Raw genomic sequence first — 26,009 nt, forward strand, 5'->3', positions numbered from 1 at the left:
ATTATTTTGCTTTGTCTGCATGTATAGCAGCTATACACTATATGCATGCTTAGTTTTGATGAGGTGAGGCCAAAAGGAGATCATCAGAATCCACTGAAGTTATTGGCTTCTGTGAGGTTCCATGTGGGCACTGGGGATAAAACTTGGTCCTTCAGAAAAGCAGCTAGAACTTTTAACTACTGATCTATCTCTCTTGCCTTTCTTGAGTAACTGTTAAGTGTATTTTAGCTTCTGTCTCAGTGAAACCAGTTTGTTTTGCTGCTTCTTTGACTTTTTATTTTCCGTTCATTTCTCACTGGCTTTTATCTATGCATGTGATGTAATACTTTATACATTTCATCTTATTCCAACTTTTTATCACAAAATTGTAAAACAGAAATCACTGTTAAAAGAAGTTTAGAGCCAGTCCACCAATTAGATCTTAGCATCATGTGGATGCTGTAAGGCCGTGATTACTGTGCTAACAGGGCCATCTTGCATCTTTTATAAACCTATTCGTTCTTTAATATTAATTTTCTAACATGATACTTTGTAAATTTTTCCTGTTTTTATAGTACTTACTAAAGGCAATATTGGAGATAATATGACCACTATAAACTCACACTATGAAATGATTTTAGTCCAATAATACAGAAGAACAGTTTCTTGCATACTTTAATGTGGACATTCATCCCAGAAAGAACACTTTGAAAAATAATAGAACTATATGTGGTAATGAAATATTTTATTATTGGAAAAGTACTTCAGGCTTTATACTTTTCTTGGAGAGTCACCAGATAATACTGACACACTAAAAACTCTGGGAAGACTTAGGAATAATTTTGTCAATCTAACAGAACTTGATAACTGTAGCCTTGTTATAGAAAACCAGAAGAGGGAGTTTATTTACCAACAACTACAGATATCAGTTAAATTGTATTTTCCTACTGTGGCAGACTATTTCTTATGTTACTGTGACAAAATACCTTGAAAAAGACTGTTTAAGGGAGGAAAGAGGTAACTTGGTAGACAGTTTAGAGGCTTCAGTCTTATGACCCTGTTTGTTTGATCAATACATCACAACAGAAGATGCCTATGGCAGAGGACAGGCAGCTTTGATGAAGAAGATAGTGACACTGAATGACCAGGAATAATACATTCCCATGTACATTCTGTACATGGTAACCTATTTAATTTCAGTAGGCCCATCTTGCAGTTTTCAGAATATACCAATATAGCTCCACAAACTGTATAAACCTATAGAGACTCTTTCAAATTTAAACCACAACAAGCAAGTACCAATAAAGTCCTTGTTGCTTGTGAACTATTATTTTAACTCCTGGTTCTTTGCCTACTAGATATTTGCTTCTTTTGTAATATTGATGGCAACCACTGGGAGTGAGGATTGCTGAATCCCCCTGAAACATTCAGGGGTTGCCTTAATCTGTAAAAATTAATTACCTTCTTTCTGTTGGGTAGTGATTTTCATCTATGATCCTAAGACACTGAAAAAAAATTACAAAAGTAAACAAATCTAACAAATTTATGAATAATAGCTAAATGTATAGGAGTCACAAGGCCAATCTCCAAGGTTATAAATGGGGATGCTATCAGATGAACAGCCCAAGAATCATACAGAGGGCTGCAGGGAGGTCAGGGAATGAAGCTTTTATAGCTAGTCACTCATGCTCAGTCACTAATACACCTGTAAGTAATCCTTCATCCTTACTTAGGAAAGTAATCATTTGCTCAGTCTCCTCTAAATAAGTCCACTAAGCCATTTTGATGACATCTCTCTGTCTCTGTCTCTTACTCTGTCCTCTCTCTGTGTCTCTATTGTCTGACTATCTGGTCTTTCGTAGGTATTATATCTAAAATAAAACATAAGTTTCCTCCCTTATCTCTCTTCTCCCAAATAAAAATCACATAACATTTTCATATAGACCAATGCAGAAAGAGCCATGGCATGTAACTGTAACAATGAGATGAAAGAGCTTGCTTACAAAATTCTAGAAGCATTGATTTCCTTTGATGAAAAGAGTAGTCAGTTTATCACAGTTGCCCGGACTCCCCACCACCAAGGAAATTTTGCAGTCATTTTAGAGTCCTGAAGAAATAATGTGTTACAGCCATGAAAACCAAATATAAAAGTATACAAAGGTGCAACAGCACTGTGAATTATCCAAGACCATATTTTTCCCATGCAATGCACTAATGGTTTAATTACCAAATAAAGCTTGATATCAAATATTTCTTTGTTTCTTCAACTGCTGATTTTATTCACACACCAATTTACAACACTCCAAAGGACTAGCACTAAGTACATAAACCTCATGCTTAAAGGCACTGTTAACAATCTTCAACAGCAGAGCTTGTAGTAAAATAAGAATACTTTCTAATTCTCATGTAACACCTCATTCTTTTAACCTTACTTCATAAGAAGATGTTCAGGGTCCTATCCTTCTTGTTCTTTATTCTACTCTCACTATAATGGTTACCATGGACATCTCTGAGTTTGAAATAAAGTAAGATTTCAAAAGCATTGTGTTATGGTTGTATGATGCAAAGAGGCTAGCAGTCCTACCTTCCCTGACATTCTGCTTGTTCCTTTTATCAACAGTCCAGTCTTTATCTTTCCAGTATACACTCTCCTTCAAAAAAATAAGATGTGATCAATTCTTTTATAATTTCACATAATGAAATTTGATCAACTACACTGTCTTAACTTCCTTTGGAACAAGAATTAGCTTGTCCACAGAGAATCAATAACACAGTTTTATCATAAAAATGTTTAATGCTTATTCTATTGGGGAGTCTTTTACTTTAAAGGACTTGCTTAATTGGCCTCCAGAATCCATTTCTTTCTCAGATAATAGGATTGATGAAAATGCATATCCTGGTTCCTTGCTGGAAATGCCAAGATCACTGGGCCAGTAGCCTTTAAGGATTCTCCCAAATCTGCCTGCAGTTTGACCCTAGGACTTTTTGAATTGCAGATGGTATACAACAGTCTATAGTTGGTATTACCATTGATGTAATCATATATAAGTCTGATTTTATGTTGATTCTGCAGATCTAAACTCTTGGTTTCTCTTGTGTGCATGGCAAGAATTTTATCCACTATGTCATCTTATTTATAATAGCCCAAAGCTGGAAAGGACTCAGATGTCCTTCAACAGAGGAATGAATACAGAAAGTCTGGTACATTTACACAACAGATTACTACTCAGCTATTTGAAACAATGACTTCATAAAATTCAGTCAAATAGCTGAAAGTAGAAAATTTCATTCTGAGTGAGGTAACCCAGTCACAAAAGAACACACATGGTATGCACACACTGATAATAGGATACTAGCCACAGTAAGCTCTGAATACCCAAGAAACAATTCACACAACTTATGAAGCTCAAAAGGAAGGAAGGCCAAAACAGAGATGACTCAGTTCATCTTAGAAGGGAGAACAAAACACTCACAGGAGGAAATACAAGGACAAATAGAGGAAAAGGGATTTAAGAAAAAATCATTCAGAGGCTGCCTCACCCAGGAATCCACCTCATATGTAGCCACCAAATTCAAGCATTATAGCTGATGCCAAAAAGTACTTACTGGCAAGAACCAGATAGAGATGCCCCCTTATGGGCTCTGCCAGAGTCATAGAGATACAGCCGAGGATGCTTGCAGCTTATCATCGAACTAAAAATTGGGACTCCAATGAAGGTGCTAAAGAAAGGATCTAGTGAGCTGAAAGGGGTTGCAAACTCCTGGGAAGAGCAAGATTATCAACCAACCAAACCCTCTAAAACTTACATGGACTAAAATACCAACCTTAGAGCACAGATTGAGAGATCTATTGATCCATTTGCATATATAGCTAAAGATACCAGCATCTGGCATCAATGTGAGAAGAGGCCTTTGGTCCAGGGAGGACATGTTTTCCTAAGTTAGGGGGAATTCCAAGGCAATGGGTGGAGAGGGTTATTAGGAGCAAGTGATCCTTCATGAAGACAAATGGAGGGGGGTAGTGGATGGGAGTGGGTTGGGAGAAGGGGATAACATTTAAAATGTAAATACAGAGAGAGTATATAATAAAAAAAGAAAAAAGAAGTATTGATCATATAGAGTTATATATGTATTGAAATTAAAGTCTTAGCTGAGAAAACAATTTTATAGGATATTTAAAAAAATGAAATTGGTGCAGAATTTACTTCTGAAAATATTAGATACTATCTAAATAGTATGCTGGGGCGTAAGGAAGAAGGGTGGATGCTGGAGAGTTAAGAGACAAAATCCTCTGTTAACCCAGCAAGACTAACAAAGTGCCTGCAGCAATCCTTCCCACAAATTAAAAATAAATACTAAATGATAAAAATAAATGAGCAAATAAATAGCCACTGACTTGGACTGCTCTCATCATGAGTTCACAGGTCTCTTTTGGAGAGATATATTAATGACAGATTTAAATTTACAGGTATCTACTTCACTGCAAACATTGACAATGACCACACTTACATAGATGCAGCAAGAAACATTTGAACTTTCTTGAGAGTACACATATATAAAATAAGAAACTCTAGGAGGTCTGTGTTGTGCCTAGAATGTAGATGGCATGGCTACATTCCTATTTGTTGGTGAAGATGAGTGAGAATTGGCTAGGATGAGTGAGGTGGAGAAACCCTGTTGTGCTCACAGTGGGTTACTGAGCCACAGGCAATCCATTTTTTGCTGACTTTCTGTGAGCCAGGCTCCTTGTAACTTGATAACTATTAGTGGCCTGACAGGCCTGACGTTTAACCCTTGAATGACCCTCAAGTAAAAAGGACACTTTTCTGCCTGATGCCTCTTTCCTACTTTATGGTATTTTACTGGACTTCATAGACTGTGGAAGAATCTTTCTTTTACACATAAGAAATGAAACAACTTGGGGCTTTCCTCTCACATCTTTTTCATGGTCTGATTCAGTTCTGGCTGGGTCACAATTTAACTCCAAATTTCACCTTAGCCATTATAAATATTTATAGGTTTGAGACATAGTCCCTAACAGGGGGTAGCCTTAAGTGGTCTCTTCAGCCAAAAGATGTCCTTGAACTTCTGAACATTTTACGTTCCCTTTTATTCTTGCATCACAGGTATGTGACACATCCAGTTTGTGTGATACTTTGGATCAAACCTGGGGCTTCTTGAATGTTCACAGAGCAGTCTTCTGAGCTACTATATCATCCTCATCATCCTCATCATCCTCATCATTATCAACATCATCCTCATCATTGCCATCTTTCTCTGTGATCTTTTGTAAATGGCTCATTAAAATTTTCCGTAGGAAGAAATGAATGGCTTTGAAAACCACCATTGTGTTTATCCTTGATCTTCTTGTGAATAGCAAGTTAACACTCAGAACAAATGGCAAGTTCCATGTAGAAGAGACAAATCAGTAAATCAGTAAAGAGAAATGAAGTCTGAGGAACTCATCCTCTTAAAGACGAACTGCTAAGTACTTAACAGCAAAATGTCTTCCCTTCAATGCAGGTTAGTAATTCAAGTATGGCTAGTATATCTGAAAATACATTAGACACAAAAGGATAGCTTTTGGGATTAGCCAATAGATATATACACAGTGATTCCATTTAAGATTTTCTCTTTGTTTGTTAGCAAGATTCCATACTGATAAAAATAAAAATGTCTGTGAAGGTAAAAGAATAGCAAGGCAAGAAATATAGAGAAGCAGAAGGAGAGAGAAAATGAAAACAAATTGCCAGAAAGAAAAGAGGGTAAATAGGTAGTCACGTGACAGAATAGGTAATAGTATTTAAATTTAAAGACCTCTAGAATGGTGAGACATCAAACTAGTTAGGAACAGAGATGCCAATACACTACATTTTCTCATTGCCCTTCAGAGCTCTAGCCACACACTTACTGAAACACATGGTTTGTAGCTTTGCATTCAGACATTATGAACATTAATAAATCTTTCTACTTTCCAGTTCTTTTATGGAGGACACAAACACACAGCTGACACTATGTACTTAGGAAGGGATGTTGTGCTATTGGAGTTTATAATCATTTTCTATAAGTGAAGTAAATGACTTATGCAATGCTTTGTGTCATGATGGTTTTCCCTTAAAATGCACAAAGAAAATATAGACAGGTTCCAATTCATAGAGGACTTATTTGTTGCAGTCAATATTAAAATATTCGTGTTCAGATTCGTCATGTCACCCTGTCACCTGGTTAGTTTTGGCACCTGCAGGTCATATAGAACAATATATTTATCTCAGCTACAGCTGCCCTGTGGTTAGTATCTCTCTGGACTGCTTATGTGCTAGCCACGAACTCCATTCATAGTACCTGCAGCAAAGCCCTTATCCCAGAGGTGGCTACCCTCTCACAATTCCTTTGGTAAGTCACTAACACAACTGACCCAAACTTCCCAATTCCATGGCAGGATTGGTGTGTCCTGTCACCTTTTTTTGAACTCAGCTGACTCAACATGTGAAGGAAAACACTGTAGATTTATATTAAGGCATTATGTGATTGGACAGAGAAAGGTAGGTGGAGAAAAGAGAGGAAATCGGGAGAGGAGGAGGGAGAGAGAAAAGATCAAGATGGAGCTCAAGAAGAATGAGATGGATCCAAGTGGACCTAATTGGTGATAGGTAGCTATGAATATTTTAAGAATTTTACAGGTCTTTTATCTCATATGAAAGGGCAGTTTGTAACTTTGTCGATTAGATGCAATCTTATTGTATAGAGGGTTTGTGGAATGAGAATTGAATGTATAAACCTGTATGAAAAGCTATCAGGTCTTAGAGTCATGTTTGTATTGGGCGATGGGGTAACAAAGACGTCGGGGCGGTAATTCCACCCAGCACAGAGGCAGTCTACTAGTCATGCAGAAGGAGTGAGAGCACAGGTGCAGCTTGGACCAAGTGACAGAATCCATGCACACAGATCCATATTAAGTGGAGCCCTCAGAGTGAGACGACTGGGGGGGGGCAATAAAGAGATAAGCCAAATTTTTATTTAAATTTACTACAATAAAACACCAAACAATTCACTCTGACCAATTGACATGATACAATTTTCCCATCTAGACAAATCATCCTATACAAATCCATTCATTATAAAATATCCATTACAATTTGTATTTCTGCAGAGACGCACAGAGAAGATCATAAGTGTCTTCCTCCGTCTTCCCTCCCCCTCCTTGCTTCTCTCTTCCTTTTTCTAAAACTTTGTCCTGAACTACCCTTCCATCTTGTCCAATGACAGGTCTTGTGCCTGCCCTCCTTTAAGTTTAACCACACTTATTTACTTTCTGTTTGATGAGTGATTACTCTAGAAACAATGAGAATCAAAACCATGATACAGCTTCACTTTAGATCAGTGAACAATTCTAGTGACTATTATCACCAGTAGAAAGGAAAAATAAACAAATATCTAACTGAACTCCCTTGAGACAAGACTGGGTCTTGAGTCCCTTTACAGGGACAGACTCATGGCAGGGCTTGTGATCTAGCAGATAGGCAGGCTGTGCATGTTCAATGAAGTATGAGAGGGTGACTGATACTTTGGGTAACAGTGACAGGAATGAATACACACAATATGCAGGATGATAGAAAAGAAGGCTTATAGTCTTTCTCTTTGGACTACGGGTAATGGAGACAGAGAATTACATTCAGGTGACTAAATGATTTAAGATGGAGAGAGAGAGCTGGGTGGAGGAAAGGGAGAGGAAGAGGAGAAAGAATATAGCCGTGTACCCCTGACGATATAAGAGTAAGATCTTATTAGTAAAGTCCTTTGAGACATGTTTGAATCTAGAAGTTGAATTTATCTCTACTTTGACTGTTTACAAATACAAATAATAGGTAATTTACTTAAATCCTTTTGAACTCAAGAATGTGCTATATATACACAGAGAAACACAAACCAGCATACAGGTAGACACATATCACAACACTTCTGACAACTTAGGATCTTACGTATGCCATCACTACTAAAAACATAAATTTCTTCTCACTTAGCTCTCACATATTTATAAATGTGTCCTTTCCAATTGACAGGTTCTATAGCCTCCGGCCTTTTTCCCCTATTATTCTACTGAAAGAATATTGCAATCTAATGTGTGTAAATATTCAGAAATTGGTATAATCTCCACTCCCACAAATATATTTAATGTCTTTGTTTGTAGGACAAAGAGAATCAAGAAATTCCATGTGTTAGATTGTGGTAGTCTTCTTAATAAAAAGTACACTGAAATGCCCCCCACAGGATGTTCTTCATCATGGACAAACACTATAGCCTAAGTTTTTCATCTCTCCCTGATGGATGCTCAAGAACAGAGCCATTCAGAGGTTCAATCAATCATACTCTATTTTTTTTCCATTCTAACATCCATGTACAAGAATGCTGGCTTCAACTGTCTTCTTCAACATTTAACATTATTCATCCTCTTCATTTTTATCTACATGTAGTAAAATTCCAACCAGTCATTTTGTACTTTTGATAAATGATGATATTGTACCTCCTCAACGCACACACAGAGTCCCATGAACCAATTTTATTTTATAGAATCAGTTTTGTCTCTGATGAATCTCCCAAATAAATCTTTCCAGCCTCTTTTCTGCTAGATGGAGTACTATTGTCTGAGATGTGACAGGTTACTGCCTTAATGATGCGCTGACATTACATTGCTTATTTGTAATTACATTTTCTGTAATGATCAAATAATATTTATAGCACCCAAACTACCTCTAAGTCTGTCCAACTTTTATCACTTAATAAATCTTTTAAGGAGATAGTTAAACTTACAGCTTACTTTGAGGGTTTGAAATTAGTGAAAGGTAGCAACTCCCAGGGGCTTAATTTACTAGGGGGAAAAGTGGTAAGCACAATTTACATTTTGTTTTTAAAAGTATGACATGGATCCTTTCTAGTCAGGAAGATGACACCTACGTAAATTGTTGTTTATAAGAAGAAAACAAAATGTTTTGGTTCAAGTCCTGGTTATGCCAGATGCTTACCTCTTTGGGGGAAGCCACTTAATGGAACTGTAAAAACTTTCCTTTTATCTCTCTTTAGTAGACTGTAAATATTGCCAGCACTGCTAACTCTGCTGAGTTGTAGGGATGATCAAGTGACACAAGGGATATTAAAACAATTTAAGGACTCTAAAGTGAATCTCATAAAAGATAAATCAGTACCCAAAACATAAGGCAAAAAAATATTCAATCTTGCATGTTTTCCAAGAAACACAAATCAAAGCAGGGTAACATTTCAGTTGCTTTGCCAGTGGCATAATAGATTAGTATTTGCTTCTGAAAGCAAACATGGTAATATGTTTCAATTGTCCAAACACTGTTTATCCTTCTCAAATTGGCAATGATGCAAATGGATAATACACATTTCACTAACACCTAAAGCTTCCTGTGTCTCTTGTATTGCATGCAGCTCCTTACACAATCTGTCTCAGAGATTCTCCTCAGAGTACAAATCAAAACGAAACTCTGTCAGACAATAAGCATTATCGGAGCACTCTCCAAAAGAGCAGACAGTAATGGAGATGCAAGGCCACTTGGTTCATGCTTCATGGGTGGTATGAGATTGGAACCAAACATGATGAGAGGTGACTGAGCATCAGAGTTCTCGTTCTTTATTTCAGAGCTTCTAAATCTGTGTGCAAGGAAACAGTACCATGGAAAGAAGTTGATTGACATCTTAAATCTCCTATGTGTTTTATATAAAATCACCAACTACTAGCCAAATCAAGAGTCTGCAAATCATGAGAAATCTATGCACAGGTATTTATGCAAAACCTAAGTAAACAAACAATGGGCATAGTGTTTATAATATGCATGTTTTATGAGAAACTATTGAAATGTATGGAGGACTGGATTGGTGACTCACCCCTGTAAAACAATGTAATACAATGACAATACCTGGGAGGCAAGATGAATGGGAGTTTGAAGACAGCCTGGTTAACTTAGTAAATTCAAAGCCCACTGGGCTCTTCATGCTGTCATTTTTTGAATGTGTATACATTTTTATTATAACTACATTAAGCCCCTTTGAGATTCCATGAACTTTGGTCTGTGTGATTGCCATTATTGTAACTCTTCTATGGAATTGTGTGCATGAACCTACCTAGGAATGACAAGCCAGCATCAAAAGGCCCAGTGACACCATGAGAAACTCATGTTTAGCTCAGTGTCTAAATAGAAAAACACTCACTCTGGTGTTAAAATCAGAAGAAATTAAGAAGGAAAACAGGTGCTCCATGTATGATTCTCCCCCTTGAGATAATCAGGGCTCTTGTACTCTGGGCTGGACTAAGATAGATGCTTAGCTGGGTGGGTGGGTACAGACAGGATCTCAATCATCACTGAGGGTTTGAGCAAATGATACACTTCCAGGTACAGCTTCAGAGAATTAAATCAATTTAACGGGGGCAAAAGGGGATAGTTATGAACCTTGGGAAGGTGCCCAGGGTCTCTGGGGCAAGAACTGGAGACAGTGTTCAACTGGCCATGATAAAGCTGTGAGAAGGTAATTTATTTGCATACTTGGGCTGTAGAGTGGTGGTAGAGGAGAGTAAGTGTGTAGTGGGGGGCTTATTAAGTCAAGCAAAGAGTGAAGCCTGATAACTCTCAGAGTAGTGAGTTCTTACTAGGAATGATGGAGAGAGATAGCAGACTTTATGGGGCCAGAAAGCCTACTCCTTCTGACCTCATTTGAGTTATTCATGCAGAGCAGAAGCTCTTCTCAACCCTTCCTCAATAATCCTGGGTCATGAAGGTTCCATAGAAAACTGCCCTGTGGGCTGTGCCAAGAGAAATGTGGTCGTCCAGCACATTGCTGGGACTGATGACACTTGTAATTTATCTCCCTCAGACAGGTAACAGATGTTTTCCAAAGACAGCCATTTCCCCCACATTTGGTCACACTTTCCCTTTTTCCAGTGACTAAGTGACAATAGACTCTGTAAGTAAGTCTTTAGCACTGGAGCTAAATCAAGATGTACCACTTAATCCCTTTCTGGTTTCCAGCTTGGAAAATCAGTTCCTTTATAATGATTTAGAAATTGATACTATAATCCATACAGTGACCTAGGATTGATGATATAAATGAAACCAGGGGAAGGCAAGAAATATAAGTACCTGATTTCTTGATTTTGAAGCTCAGTGTCACTTAGCAATTTCTTCGGAATTGAGATCTCATATTCAAGGAGGAGAAAGTTCTGACAGTTTTTGACTTCAGATATAAATAACACAACTTTCAGGACATCTATAAAGTTGACCAGATTTAGAAGATTCCTCCCTCGGTAAGGTTAGATAAGCAGTGAGGAGAAACTTTTGAATCTTTTTTCTTATGTTGCAGCTCCTAATCCCTGCTAAGAGAGGCTTTCAATGATGCAGATACATTTGAGTTGTCCATGATTCTGCATGTAAAAACCTTACCAATATTCATACAATTAATCCTGAAAATCATAGGTGTACCAAGTTGGAATTTGATGGTGTCTTTACACTGGTTTGTGATTGATTCCAAGTTTTGATTGAGTGCATGATTATTCATGTCTTCCCAGTGATGTTGGTGTGCAACATTTATTCACAGGAAGGAGATATTTATCACATAATACAGTAATTACTATATATAAGCAAAAGCCAAGACAAGAGTCTGTCAAAAAAGGAAGACAAAGGCAAGAAGACAGAAAACACTTTATATATTTTTCTTTCTGTCTCTCTGTAACTGTCAGTCCCTGTCTTTGTCTCTGTCTGGCTCTCTCTTTGTGTGTGTGTGTGTGTGTGTGTGTGTGTGTGTGTCCGTGTGTGTACTACAGGTGACACTGTAAAATATGAAGGGCTTATTTTGTGAATTTATTTTCATAGAAGAGGAAGTATTTCACTTGTCTAGTAATACATTATTTTATTTTTTGCTTTAATATTAAAAAATCAATATGCAATCTTTTGTTACAAACTTCTCTGAGATTTACATGTGAATGTTTGCTTTTCCTCAAAGGAAAGGTGATTATGTCTCAACATTCAACATTTTTCTTCCAAAGTAAATTAACCAACTCTTCTAAAGACTCAGACCATGTTTGAAGGTCATGGCTACTTTAAAATTAATATGAGGTTTCTTGGGTGTGCTATTATGGACTTTCTTGATCTCTTAGAAAAGAACCCAAGAAAAGGAGGAAGACTCTGAAAATATTCTACTTATGGCTGTAATTCCCTGATGTATAATCATGACTCTTATTTTCTCTTTGGATAATAGCTAATTTTTAGCTTTTCATCAATGTAATAACATCTGAGTATAACCTGAAAATCTAGCTGTATTTTATGTTCATGGAAAAAGAAATGAAGTCAGTTTATATCCTCGATATGCTATTTGGTAATGAGGAAGAAAAAGGGGTCATCTGGGGCCCAGTATTAGATATGGCCTCTAAGCACACTTTGGGGCCACAATATAAAATAGATTTAAGTTTCTGTGACAACTATTTACTGTAACTTCACAGTTAGGACCCTCTCTTCTCTGAAAACACTAAATACATTTTATACTTTTTTTACAGATCCATTTATATTTTTCTTTGTGTCTCCACTATGGAAAAAATTTGCTATAATACCAAAGATCCCACCGCTAACTCCAGGAACAGCATAGGACTAGTGCAACAATGCAACAGTCAATACTCATAGACTGAGCAAATGAATGGAAACTGAATGTAGGAGAAGGCTACAGTGCACCTAGAGGCATTTTGTTCCTTTTTCCCCCTACTAGTGGTCATGTTTTCAAGCAATTCATGAAACTGTGTTGAATTTTATCTGCTTTTATTTGCAGAAAAGCAGTCAGTTTATGCCTTTTATAGCTCACTGATTTTAGTTGATTGGGACTCAATGAGAATGCTTTAAATCTATAAAAAGACATTGCTCCCTATATCACATGGCTTAGGAAGTAAAGTGTGTCCAGGGTAAAATAAGAATATGATTGAACGTAAACAAAGAACAGTCATCGAATCATTTTATCCACAAAGCCCAAATTTCCATCATTTACCACCATCAAACAAGATGGCACCTAAAGTCTCTGAAGATCTCTCCACGCACCTGCCATTTATTCTGTGAGTAATCTCAAGTAGTGAGAACTATTGATCTCCTGATCCTACAGATGAAGGGGCATAGGAAGGTTTACACAGACATAAAATGAGCTGGCAATAAGCTCCAACCTGCAATATTGTGTATCATGAATAAGTTAATGAGACTCCATTCTCCTGTACCTTGGAGACTATATTGCTACTTGGCTGAAACTTTGCAAAGTCAGCTCACAGCAACTGTGATCAGGAGGGAGAGCCTCTGAGGACCAGCAGATTCAAAGCCCTCTAAGCATCTTCCTACCTCTGTGAATCTCCTGTTCCTTTCTTCTAGAGGTTGGTGATAATAAAAGTAGCTCTAAAAAGTTTGTATCTGGGTTTTTATTTTTGGTTGATATTTATCTGTGAGCACTGTTTTATTCTCTATAAAATAAATATGATACTGTATACATTGTAAAATCCACAAATGCTTTTAGAGTGCACATTTCTCCCCAGGGACAGAAAGTAGGTAGATGACAACCTCTATTACCTCTTTTCCTAAAGAAAGTTATATTCCATTCCAACTTGCTTAATGACACTTGGTAAGTCATTCAAATGCCCATTATTATGCCTACTAAAATGACACAAAGTATCCAATCTATAACACTTATGTTGCCCATAAGAGACACTTTGTTTACAGAATGTTGCTAGAAGACTCATGGACATTAATTCCCCCAAATAAAACATTTCTTTTCAGTAACACCTTTAGCCTAATATAATTTTCAGTATGGAAGAGTCATAATTTCCACATGAAAAACCATTGCATGCTAGATTTTATGAGTAAACCTGACACACCTCACTTAGGTATGGTTCCTAGCATCAGTAAAAGTAATTTTGATTAGATACTTGGATGCTTCTATAGCGTTAATGCTAACTGGATTTTATATAGCATTAAATATAGTACCTCTGGATACTCTGAATAACACAAATCAAAATGACATATAACAATGACCCCTTTTTGAGTTGTATGGTGATGGTTAAGAAGGCAGAGTTCATTTATTCTCTAAGAATACATTCATAATCTTCTAATGCATAAGGTTAGAGACAGCTTGCTCCACCTTCACCATCTGGAAAATGATTTTTTTGTTTCATTTTATTTATTTTTTAGTAAACAAATTCATTTTCAAAAAACAGTGATAAATGTACAGATTTTAAAAGAATTTTTGCAAAAAACTATATGAATATATTTTTGTCAGTACTTGATTTTTTTTAAAGTATGCATTGAAAACTTACTAGTTACAATGATCATAAAGTACATATAAAACAAAATGTAACATGGAAATTGTGAAAGTTGTCTTGGTGTGTAAAGATTAAACATAACGATTGCCACAAAGATTGGCCAAGGACTGCCACAAGGTTGCATTCTTGGCTCTTGAATTATTAATGATTTAAGGTCTACGTGTACCACACTCTGAGAGGGTGCTGTACACTTGTTCTTTATTTCTAAAAGGACTGAGGCTTTTACATTTTAGTCTTCCTTCTTTTTGAGCTTCATATGGAACACTCCTCCACTGTTGGTGGGGTTGTAAGCTGGTACAACCTCTCTGGAGAACAGTCTGGCAGTACCTCAGAGAATTGGACATAGTACTACCTGATGACCCAGTTATTCCACTTATGGGCCTATACCCCAAAGATGCTCCAATATATAAGGACACATGCTCCACTATGTTTATAGCAGCCTTATTTATAATACCCAGAAGCTGGGAAGAATCCAGATGTCCTTCAGTAGATGAATAGATACAGAAATTTTGGTACATTTACCCAATAGAGAACTACACAGTCATTAGAAATAAAGACTTTACAAAATTCCTAGGCAAATGGGTGGAACTAGAGACTATCATCCTGAGTGAGGTAACCCAGTCACAAAAGAACAGACATCATATGCAGTTACTGATAATTGAATACTAGCCCCAGAAAGCTCTGAATACCTAAGAAACAACTCATAGACCATAGGAAAATGAATTTTTAAGGTGAGAGCAGTTGTGATATGGTTTAGTGAAGCTAATGTTGTGCTTTCTGTTTTATTAGTGCATGAGGTGTTTATTCTTCTTTCCAAATATTTAAATATGTATTTTTCTATGCTAGATTCTCAAATCAACTCTTTTGGGAAGGGTAATTATAATAGAACACAAGAGAGAGAGAGAAAAATAAATAAATATTTCCTTTTACATTTTAAAAGCAAGTATGATACTGTTTAGGCTTTGTTTATCAAAGGTGAATTCTTTAACATTTAAGGAAGTAGATTATATACTAAAATTTTCGGCAGACTCAAGTAGTGTCTGGGTTGTTTCCTTTCCCAGTTTCTACAAAGCTGTTCATTAATAGACAATGAGAAATGAATGGCTGAGGAAATGCATGGACTTAACATTTGGCATATGCAGCAAAAAGTATTAAGCTCCTTAACTTTCCCTAAACCTATGGATCTCAGCCTTCCTAATGCTGAACCCCTTTAATGCAGTTCTGAATATTGTGGTCACCCCAACTGTAAAATTATTTGTGTTGCTACTACTTCATAAATTTAATTTGCTGTTTTTATGAATCCATATGTAAATAATTTTGGAGATAAAGGTTTACCAAAGAGCTAGAAATCCTCAGTTTGACAAATTCTTCCTTAAATCATAATGTGACAAATCTTAAACTGTTCAATACTAGTGTGAGGTCAGGTAAGACACAGGATCCAATAGTTATTGAGCTGTCATGGCTCCATTACCAAGGGCAGAAAGAGATTAATACAGGTCTAGAAACTGCATTGTGGATTTACTGAAGTCATTGGCAGGTTTCAGTAATCATTGGAAAGATAAAATGCTCATTGTTTTCCTCTGAGCACAAAATTAAGATTTAAAAAACAAAATCAAGGTATGAAAAGGAATGTAAAGTTTTGTTTCTTGATTATAGATTATTAATTTTATAGGAGCCACGACATTCAAACATGGCTTGTTTATAGAATCTTCACTGTTGCTTGATCATGGCTCAAGAGATCTCATGAATGCCCACTTACATGCCAGCTGGGACTCTCTCAGATCAGTCCAAGGAATAGCCTACAATGGGTACAGCTGGTAAATGGTAACCAATGGAAGAACGTAATTGACATTTTGTTCTTAAACTTTTAAAATCAACCTTATTGTCATTACAATGATACAAAGTAATATATCTTCACATGTACATAAATGAAAATAAAAGTTGTGGACTTAGCTTGGTGGAGGCTGGAGAAAGCTCAGTACATAACATGCATGATGCAATCATGAAGATCTGAGTTCAGATCCTCAACATTTATGTGAAAAAAAAAAAATCATAGCTGGGTATAGTCACACAGAGTTCTGTCACACAAGCACGTGGGTGGTAGAGACACACAAATCCTCACAGCTGACAACAGTCAGTGAAGCTGATCACTGAGAGCTAGGTTGACTAACTGACCCTGTCTCAAAGATCAGGAGAAGAATGATGGGAGAATATACATGACATTGAACTCTGGATTCTACAAGTATGCAACACATGTGCATGGGGACCTCCTGAAACAAAAAATTGCCACAGCAGGTAATATGACTCAATGCTGAACCAATTTCTGATTCTTAAAATTTATTGTTCATCGAAACTTAAAGTCTAGAAACATATTCAACTTTTATGTACGCACATAAGTGTTATTCAATATCCTCACATTTTCAAAGGATTTAGAGGTTTTCTGAGACCTGTGAGGATTTCCCATGTGATATTTATCTCATTTCAATTTAGAGAATCCTAAGATAACTGCTCGCTCATTTATCACAACCACACAAGCAAAATCATCCAGGCAATTTCTGCAAAATGATACATCAAGTTGAAAGTTATATGCCTTAATATTTATGTTATGGTCCAAATAAATTTATTTCTCAATATTTTCCATTAAATAAAGATACAAATGAAACATTCAAAGCAAGCTGACATGTCTCCCCAGTTTTCAGAGAAGTAGGAAGTAGGAAGGGAGACGATTAAAAGGACAATAACAGACTCTCAACAAAGCTGTTAGAGATTAGTCATTTGATCAACATATCAAAAAGCCACATAACAGGAAATTTTAGAATATTTTATCATAAAGATTATCTCATAGATTATTAAGTCTTTATTGAAGAAATCAAGAAGGACGTAAATTGTGTTCCTATTGCTTCTGATCAAAACAATTTAAAATAGTTTTCTTGAAGTATTAAAGAGCTATGTGCTGTTCACCTAAGTACGTTGTGGTGTGGAATTTTTAAATTATGTTACATAAATTAAGTGCCACCATGCAACATCTATATAACAAAATTAACTCAGAAAGGAAACAGAAAATGATGGAGAAAATTCATTATTACAGCCACAAATCATTTCTGCATGTGTGTCTTCAGAGCACTTCACTTTCTTAAATGTAATTTCTTTATCTGCATAGTCTTGTGAATAAAGTCTACAGGGAATATCTGGAGACCTTAATGGAGGATATGGTTTACAAGGTTTTTCTTCAACTTGTTTTTTTTTTTTTTTTTTTTTTCACTGAAAGCCCATAAAACCACCAAACAGAGAACATACAGGGAACTGACATATGCCTTCAACACATACATCACTGTTGTGCAATTCATGTGGGACTCCTAACAGGAGCAGAAGCTGTATCTGACTCTATTACATGCCTCTGGTCCCCTTTCCTTAACCAGGCTGCTTCATGTATCTATAATAGGAGATGAATCTAGTCCTACAGCAACTTGATATGCCCAGGCATACTGATACCAATGGGAGCTTCTCTTTCTCTGAGGAGAAAGGGAGAATAAAAGGTTGGTGGGGAGCAGAGGTGAGAGGAAGGAAGTGGGAGGAGAGAGAGGGTGCTATGATTGGGATATGAAGTAAATACATTAATATTTTTAAGAAAGCCATTTTTAAAAGAGACTTTACTTAAGCCATTTTCTGAGATGGAAAAACTTAAGAATTCTGATTACACACTAAGGACATTAAAGTCCACATGTGAGGCCTCACATCTTTGATTCAAGAACTCAGGTGCCTGAAGCAGACTTCCTACATTCTGCATTACCGTGAAAATACCAAGCCAAGCAGAATGCCACAGTTAAAAGACTGTCAAAAACTAACAAAATACGCACAAGTACACATTTAACAGTGTCTGCTCTTCAGATTTTTATATATTTGCATGTGTGATACTGATTCAGAATATTAGAACACAAGTCAAACTGACTTTTTTATTGTGTAGCTAGTCTTATTATAACTCGTTTTACTGTGCTTATTTAATATATTTTAAAGACCTGCTATTTTTTCTGAAGGGAAACAGAGAAGTAGAACTGGGGGAGAGGTTAGGTTAGATGGAGAGACTGAGAGGATAAGGGGGGAAGGGAGAAAGCAGTCAGTATATAATATAGGAGAGAAAATAATACAAGAAAGAAAACAAGCAAGAGACACAATGAGTTAGTGTGGGAAAAAATGGTTCTATTCATTTATTTTTCCTTTGTCATATCCAAAGGAAAACAGATCTCTAACAGCCAAATTGTCCCTTCACAAGATGATGGATTCCTAAATGCTGAGTTTGTTCCTTTCCTTGAAGAGGTAACTGTGATGAATCAGTGTCTACAAAGTGGTACCTGGCAGAACAGTAATGTTAGTTAGACAAATGTTCTGTGTGAGCAGCAAGACATAGGAGACAGATATTTCTTTATGGCTGGCGTAGGCAAACACACTCATATTCCTTGAAACATGTACTAAATGGAATAGATACATTTGAGATCTTGAACATATACTATTTCTCTTTGAAAATGAGGAAACTATGGGAACTGAGGAGTCGGGCTAGTTCAGTGCCAGACAATGTCAGGATACACTTCTCTCATAGTGCTCTACTTTCTTTGACAATGAGTTATTCACTCAGAGTTTAACATGGCCTCATGCTTGTCTGTGAAGATTTTAGCACCTCAGGACAGATGTATTAAATTTGCACCAGAAGATGCTTCCATCTCCACCTTTACTAAACTTTAAATTTCTGGTTTTATTTTCCTGTTGTGCTTTTATAAATACAAAAAAAAAAAAAAAAAAAAAAAAAAAAAAAAAAAAAAAAAAAAAACACTTATTTCCTCAGGATTTACATAAACAATAGGATAATCATGAATTCCTCACAGGCAATTGCATTCAGCCAGATTGGTGACTAAGTGTTAGCGATGCTGAATTGGGACCATGTGCTAATGTCACTTCAGATTTTACACTTGAATTGTGTAATGTGATCCCCACAGCAGCTTCAGAAGCCTTTTTTCCCCTTCTTTATTCAAACATGAAAAACAACTTTGAAAATGTTAAGCAATATTGTCCAAGATTTCATAGGGAAACCCATTGATAGGACTTGATAGCAGACTCTGACTGCAGTGATTCTAAAAGTAAAAACTTTATGGGTACAAATATTGTATTGATTAGAGATTATTTGTTTTCTGAGAATTAATTTTGTTTTTCTTTTCTTCTTATCATCACAGAATCATCATCCTTAGCATGATAATACATGGAACATATCTCCATGTTAGCAGTAATATGCCAAGTATCACAGAAGACTATACTCAGTTGGTGGGCTTAGAGTCAGGAGTCATACATACAACTATTAAACACAATCTATATGCTCTTTCTACCTCTGAAGGACATGTGTTCTTTATCGAAATATGTACTAGGTTCTATTTTGCAGTGTGTAGCTCTAACACTGTCTTCATGGGATGTTGTATCCCTACTATGAAATATCATAAATTATATTAATACCTATCATTTAGGGATTCTGTCATCTATAAAATCTGGATCGTCTAACATATATTCTCTTCCAGGATATCATCCAGAACGAACCACCCCGTGCTACCTTGCAGAGAAAACAACTTCAAATGATGGTAGAGAAAAAATCAGATACCTTTTGGAGTAAGAAATATCAGAATTGGGTGCACAGGGACATTGGGATATTTAAAATATGGAACAATTAAGAAGTAACCCTGGCCTTACAGACATACCAAATGAATGTGGGTAACTTACAGAATAAGTGGTTAGATGGCTTCTCAGGATATTTGCTATAAGAACGTCAAAATAGAATCCACCAAAATTCTACAGAAGCAAATATTTTCACTTCTCCAAACATTATTTTTCCTTTCATTGTCCTCTTTCTTACTAATAGAGAATCTAAATCTCTCCTTACAGCACTCTAAACACCATCAGATTCCATCATGTGATTTCATTGTTCATGACCAAAGTTTGGGAGAAGACAGATGCCATCTTTGTTTGCCTAGATCTAATGTAGGCTAATAATTTCTAATGGTTTAATAAGCCAGTCAGTGTATGATAAAAATAGTATTCTAAGCATATTCACTTTCATAATTTTTTGAAGACTTAATTTTTCCTCAACCTCAAACACAGGAAGAAATGTAGGACACTTTCTTTGCAGTCCTCATTCCAAAACACCTTATAGATGCTGTCAGTTCAGAATGTCCAATTGATAATTCCAGTTTTTCTATTAGAAATTGATTATAAATTATGAATTATGGTTATACTAATTATAAATATATTAATTATAAATGAAATATTTATTGTAAATATAAGAAAATATATTAATTATAAATGTATTAATTATGAATAGACTAGAAATTACAAATTGGTAATTCCATTAAATGTAGCTCTTCTGACACATTCATTCTTTTAATTTATCAAAAATGTAGTCAAAAAGCAGCTTTACTAACAGCCACCAATGCTTCTTTCTCATGTCCATGTCCTCAATTAAACTTAATTATTGTAGCTTTAAGGATTTGCCACTTATTTCTTGCCATCATTACCTTTTCTCTCTAAACTGCCAATCAGCCTTACTTTTCCCACTCTTTTCTACTTCCATTCTAAATGTCAAGATATGTTAGAGTGTTTGCCACATACTGCTGAAGCAACACAAGAGACTCCAGCTAGGCTTGGAAAAGAAAAGGGAATGGAAAAATAAAATACTATGGTATCCTCATTACTTGTCTAATAATATCTACAGGCATACAGAATAACAGTAATAGTAATTTACTTGCTAACACTCAATAGACCATGTCTTACTAACTGGGATTCTTTAAATAAAGTTGTGTTGATTATCCTTGCTTGTAACTTAAAAGGCTGATCATGGAATTAACTAAAAGACATACTTCTGGAAATGTCTGTGAGGGTGATTTCTATAAAATTTCTAATAAGGAAGATCTACCATTAATATTTGGAACCTTTCAAGGAGTTGTCCAGAAACAACGAGTTTAAAGAAAAAATCAGTGATTTCTGCCTTTGTTTCTTTCTGCGGGAATACTTCTATCCTGTTGTTGTTGTTGTTGCTGCTACTGCTGCTGCTGCTGCTGCTGCTGCTGATGATGATGATGATGATGATGATGATGATGATGATTGTTGCTATTGCTACTGCCATCACTAATGTATATCAGATTCCAATGTGTGTTTGATCTTCCACATGAGCTGAAGAACAGCATCTCATCAGGACTTTTTCAGGCCTTCTACATACTTTAACTGGGACTTCCGACTAACTTTGCTACAATGGCTGAGCAGCCATCAGGTCTGAGTCTCTAAGGTACACAGATGGTCATTGTATACTACCTATTAATTAAGCCATTCGAGCAAACATAATTTTCTAAATATTATATAATTGAACCGTTCCCTAGTGAAACCATTGCCTAATAAAGAAGAACACATGAAGAGACAACAAAAGTATTTTGACAAATCCTCCAGAGCTCCCAGGAACCAAAACCCCAAGCAATGAATACTTATGGAGAGGGACCAATGGCTCCAGTTACATTTGTAGCAGAGGGCAGCATTGTCTGACATCAATGGGAGAAGAACCCTTTGGTCCAGAGAAGGCACATTTTCTCAGTGTAGGGGAATGGCAAGGTGCTGAGGTGGGAGAAGGTGGTTGGAAGATGAAGTACATTCTTGGAAGCAAGGGTGAGAAGGAGACAGGATGGAAGTGGAGGAAGGTAAGAGGATAGCATTTGAATTGTAAATACAGAAATATCCAATAAAAAAGAGTATAGCTTTTAGTCAACAGTAATTTAGAAACTGCAACCATAGAATGAGTAGGACAGAAAGACACAAAATATATTTTCCATCCCTGATATTAATTTGGGCAAACATGATCTTTTATAAACTTCATTTTGGGCTAGAGCTTGCAAAAAGAAAAGTCTTGGCCTTAGATAGAAATGAGCCTAAGTTCTATCTGACAATCCATTCCAACTCTAGCCATTCTTATGGAACATCAGATGTCAGAAACAGTCTGAAAACTGTCATCCATCATCTGCATACTGTGGTACACTTCAGTGTTCCCTGTCTTACAGACAAATTATCCAGATGTCAAACTAATTTTTTCAGTTTCCACTTGAAAGCTTTGTGTCACCTAGGTCTAGTCAACATTAAATCAATTTTCTTCCTTTACTCTTCAACAATAGAAAGACCATGTGTCTGAGAACATTGTGCTGTTATATAGTGAGGTCTGAACAGAACATGTGGTTACTCTGACATTCTAGTTAAACCACGATGATTCCAATATTCTATTGATTTTATAGCAGTACTTTTATTTCTTTCTCTCGAGCATACATCTTCTCTTTTACACAAAACTCTTTGAGAGAAAGTAGGCTCTTAAATATTCTCAAGTCCTTCATGGTAATCTTAAGTACTATGTGCCATATATACCTTACCTCATTAATAGTTACTCAATGAAGAGCTTAATTGACAACATTGAGCTGATTAAAATTTAAGAACTAGATTGCACAGATAAAGTGAGTGAGATAAATGAAATAAACTAGTATCTAAGGTTACATCAACATTGTGTGTGTGTGTTTGGGTGTGTAGATATTTATGTAGTGTGTGTGTTTGTGTGTGTGTGTTTGTGTGTGTGTGTGTGTATGTGTGTGTGTGTGTGTGTGTGTTTGTAAAGGCCAGAGGACAATCTTGAGTTTCATTCCCCCTTAGAACCTGTCCATATTACACTTTGATACAGTGTCTCATATAAGCCTGGGTAATGAGATTAGGATGGCTGGTCTATAAACCTTGGGAATTAGACTATTTTTGCCTCTCTAGTGCTGGGACTTTCTTGCTTGTCAACATAGCTTTTCTTTACATTAAGTATGAGTTATGGGTATTAGACTCTAATCCTCATACACGGATGGTAAGAACTTTACTTCTTTAGCTTTTCCTCTGCTCTTGCCCTCAGTATGCTTCATCATATTGAGTACTCTATGTTGTTGGGATACCTTCAAGTCACTGTCACAAATGTTGAAAGCTACTGGAGAGAAGAATTAGGCTATTTAGTCTTCCATAGTTATTCACTACTCAAATATCAAATACAAGATTAATAAACAAATAAAGATCAAATTTATTCAAACACAAGGTAACATTTCTTCTTCTTTTGGCAGTTATAGCTTTATCTTATTCATTCTCCCTAGATTCCCCATATTTTCCTAACTGATGAATGTACATCATTTCCCATGTTTTTGCTCACATAGTTATTGTTGTTCATTATATTCTCAGAGTCACACTAATCCTCTTCAACATATGTGTACCATGGTTATGTTTATCAGTGACTCTTCTTCACCCATTTTCTTCTTCAACAATTGGCTCTTGTCCAATCCATTTTCTAGATGTTGATTCAAACATTATTCTCTCAACGAAGCCTTAGGAGAACATTCATTGTTTTAACACAAATAAAATTCCTCTTGTATATGTTTTTTTATATATCTATATATATATGTGTGTGTGTGTGTGTGTCTGTATCTGTATCTATATCTATATCTATAGCTATAGCTATATGTATATATATCTAGATCTATCTATATAGATAGATTATAGGTATATTGATAGATATATATATAGATATATATACCTTCAAATCTTACATTCTATATTATAGACAAATTCAATGGACTAATGTCAATGGCCTACTTCCTACACCTATGTATATTCTAAAGCTCATGAAAGCAGAGTCCTTCACTGCCTAATTACCCCTAAGACCACCAGTGCCTAGAATAGTTCTTAAAAATGGAGATTACTTAATAAATATCTGGAACTGACTAAATGAGCTAATATCTGCTTTCTCCTTTATTTATCACAAGTATACTTTTCATTAGGAAGAAATCTACAAGAGACTTGTGTGAGAAGCAGAAAACATTTTAAGCATATTGTAAACAGCAAATGGCTCCTTTACTTATACATTATGAAAATAATTAAGAATATTCATTATTGTAAATATAAGCATAAATAGAAATACTATGGATAATAACTGTTACCATTGCTACTGATATGAATTTTTATGAAATTTGGTTTATGTGAAAATGATGTTATTCTTCTGAATAGAATGGAAGCCAATATTTATGAACAGGTATGCTTGAATCTCAATTCAGTGAGACTGACAATGAGATCTCAAGAATCAGTAGAAATGGCAGTTACAATAGAATGGACGGGCTAAAATGATACATACTTCTTTCCATTTCTTTTGACCTGCAAGAGTTTTCATTCTGTTTTTTTTTTTTTTTTTTTTTTCTCTTGTCTTTTCTTTTTTTTTTTTTTTTTTTTTTTGGAAAAAAAAAACTAGTAAAATTCAATTTTTTTTTTCCAATTTGTTTCTAACCATGATTTCTTCTTTCAGTTATGTAAAAATTACAATGCTGTTCATAGAAAACCACAGGAGGAGGACTATGGGAATGAAATTACCTGTGCACTTGCGATCTGTGTCTTCTTTTTTGGACCCACTAATTGTCAACTTGCAATTGAAGTTTTCTTCCCAGTATTCGGCAAACCATACATTTCTCCTGTTGTTTTCAAGTGTCCGAGATGTGAAGTAAGCATCAAATCCTAAATAGAGTTAAATGAGAAGGTTAGAAATCATAGATATCACTGTTCCATATGAAGAAGAAGAAGTAAAAATAACCCATGATAGGTTGTAGGATAGAATGTTTATTAGGCCTAAAACAAACACACAAACAGTAATGCACACATTATATATAAAGTATATACACACATACTTTACATGCATATATGCATACATATATGTATATAAACACATATGTACATATGAATACATAAACACACATTTGGCTAGACTATAGATCAATCTCTAATTCAATAAGAACGGAAGATCTATAAGCACTATTTCACTGAAGACCCAAGGAGTGATATAAACAAAAAGAATTTTGCATGTCTAGTAAGCTAATCCAGCTTAATACTGTCATCCTAAGGGTGTTGACTTATGTAGGCAACAAATCTCTGGGCATCCCAATGGGAAATGTCTTATTAGATTAGTTGAGGTAGAAGTCCCTCCTGAACTGTGGGTAGGACCCTTTCTTAGACTGGTTTTCTGCACTAAATAAAAAGAATAAAGCAATCTGAGCACTAGCACTCATTCTCTGCCTCTGTGACCAGACGCTTTCCAAAATACCTGCTTTAATACATAATGGCTGCAGTCAACTGTAAGCTCCCATGAACCTTTCTGATTTAGCTTGCTTTGGTCAAGTATTTTCTTGTCATATCAGGGGAACTTAACAATTTTCTAGTTTTGTCATCTTCCCAGAGTACCAGGTGTTTCAGTGCTCACTGTAGACCTGGCATGCAGTAATTATTATCATGATTTTCATTTGTTAGAAAAAAAAAGCATATGCTTAGAAAGAATTACAATATGCTTAAAGTCAACAATTATATTCTAGTCTTTGTACTTGGTTATTTCAGATACTGGTTAGTGAATAACATTTCAGGCCTTTTTTTTTTTGTTTTGTTTTGTTTTGGTTTTTTTTTTTGTTGTTTTGTTTTGTTTTGTCCCATCATTGAACTGGTTTCCGTGTCAAAATGGAAATAAATTGATTGTTGAAAAGGCCATAGGTACATAAGCATGTCATTTTACTGTTGTTCATAGAAAGTCTACATTAGCAGAGACATTAGAGCCCAAGTA

The 26,009-nt window shown here is 35.8% G+C and overlaps 1 protein-coding gene across 2 annotated transcripts in view; it reads right to left on the bottom strand.

Annotated features, from left to right (window-relative positions):
• The window catches only part of GRM7 (glutamate metabotropic receptor 7), a gene marked incomplete at both ends in the record, with an annotated part of 887,413 nt that overhangs the window by 276,203 nt on the left and 585,201 nt on the right, over positions 1-26,009 (bottom strand). For both annotated transcript variants that reach the window (XM_080914160.1, XM_080914159.1), the window contains one exon: positions 24,779-24,919. In XM_080914160.1, coding sequence (XP_080770286.1) covers positions 24,779-24,919 — 141 coding nt within the window. The remainder of the gene's footprint in view (positions 1-24,778; positions 24,920-26,009) is intronic.

The sequence above is a fragment of the Micromys minutus genome (assembly GCF_963924665.1).
Source record: "Micromys minutus genome assembly, chromosome: 3".
In the NCBI taxonomy this organism is placed as follows: domain Eukaryota; kingdom Metazoa; phylum Chordata; class Mammalia; order Rodentia; family Muridae; genus Micromys; species Micromys minutus.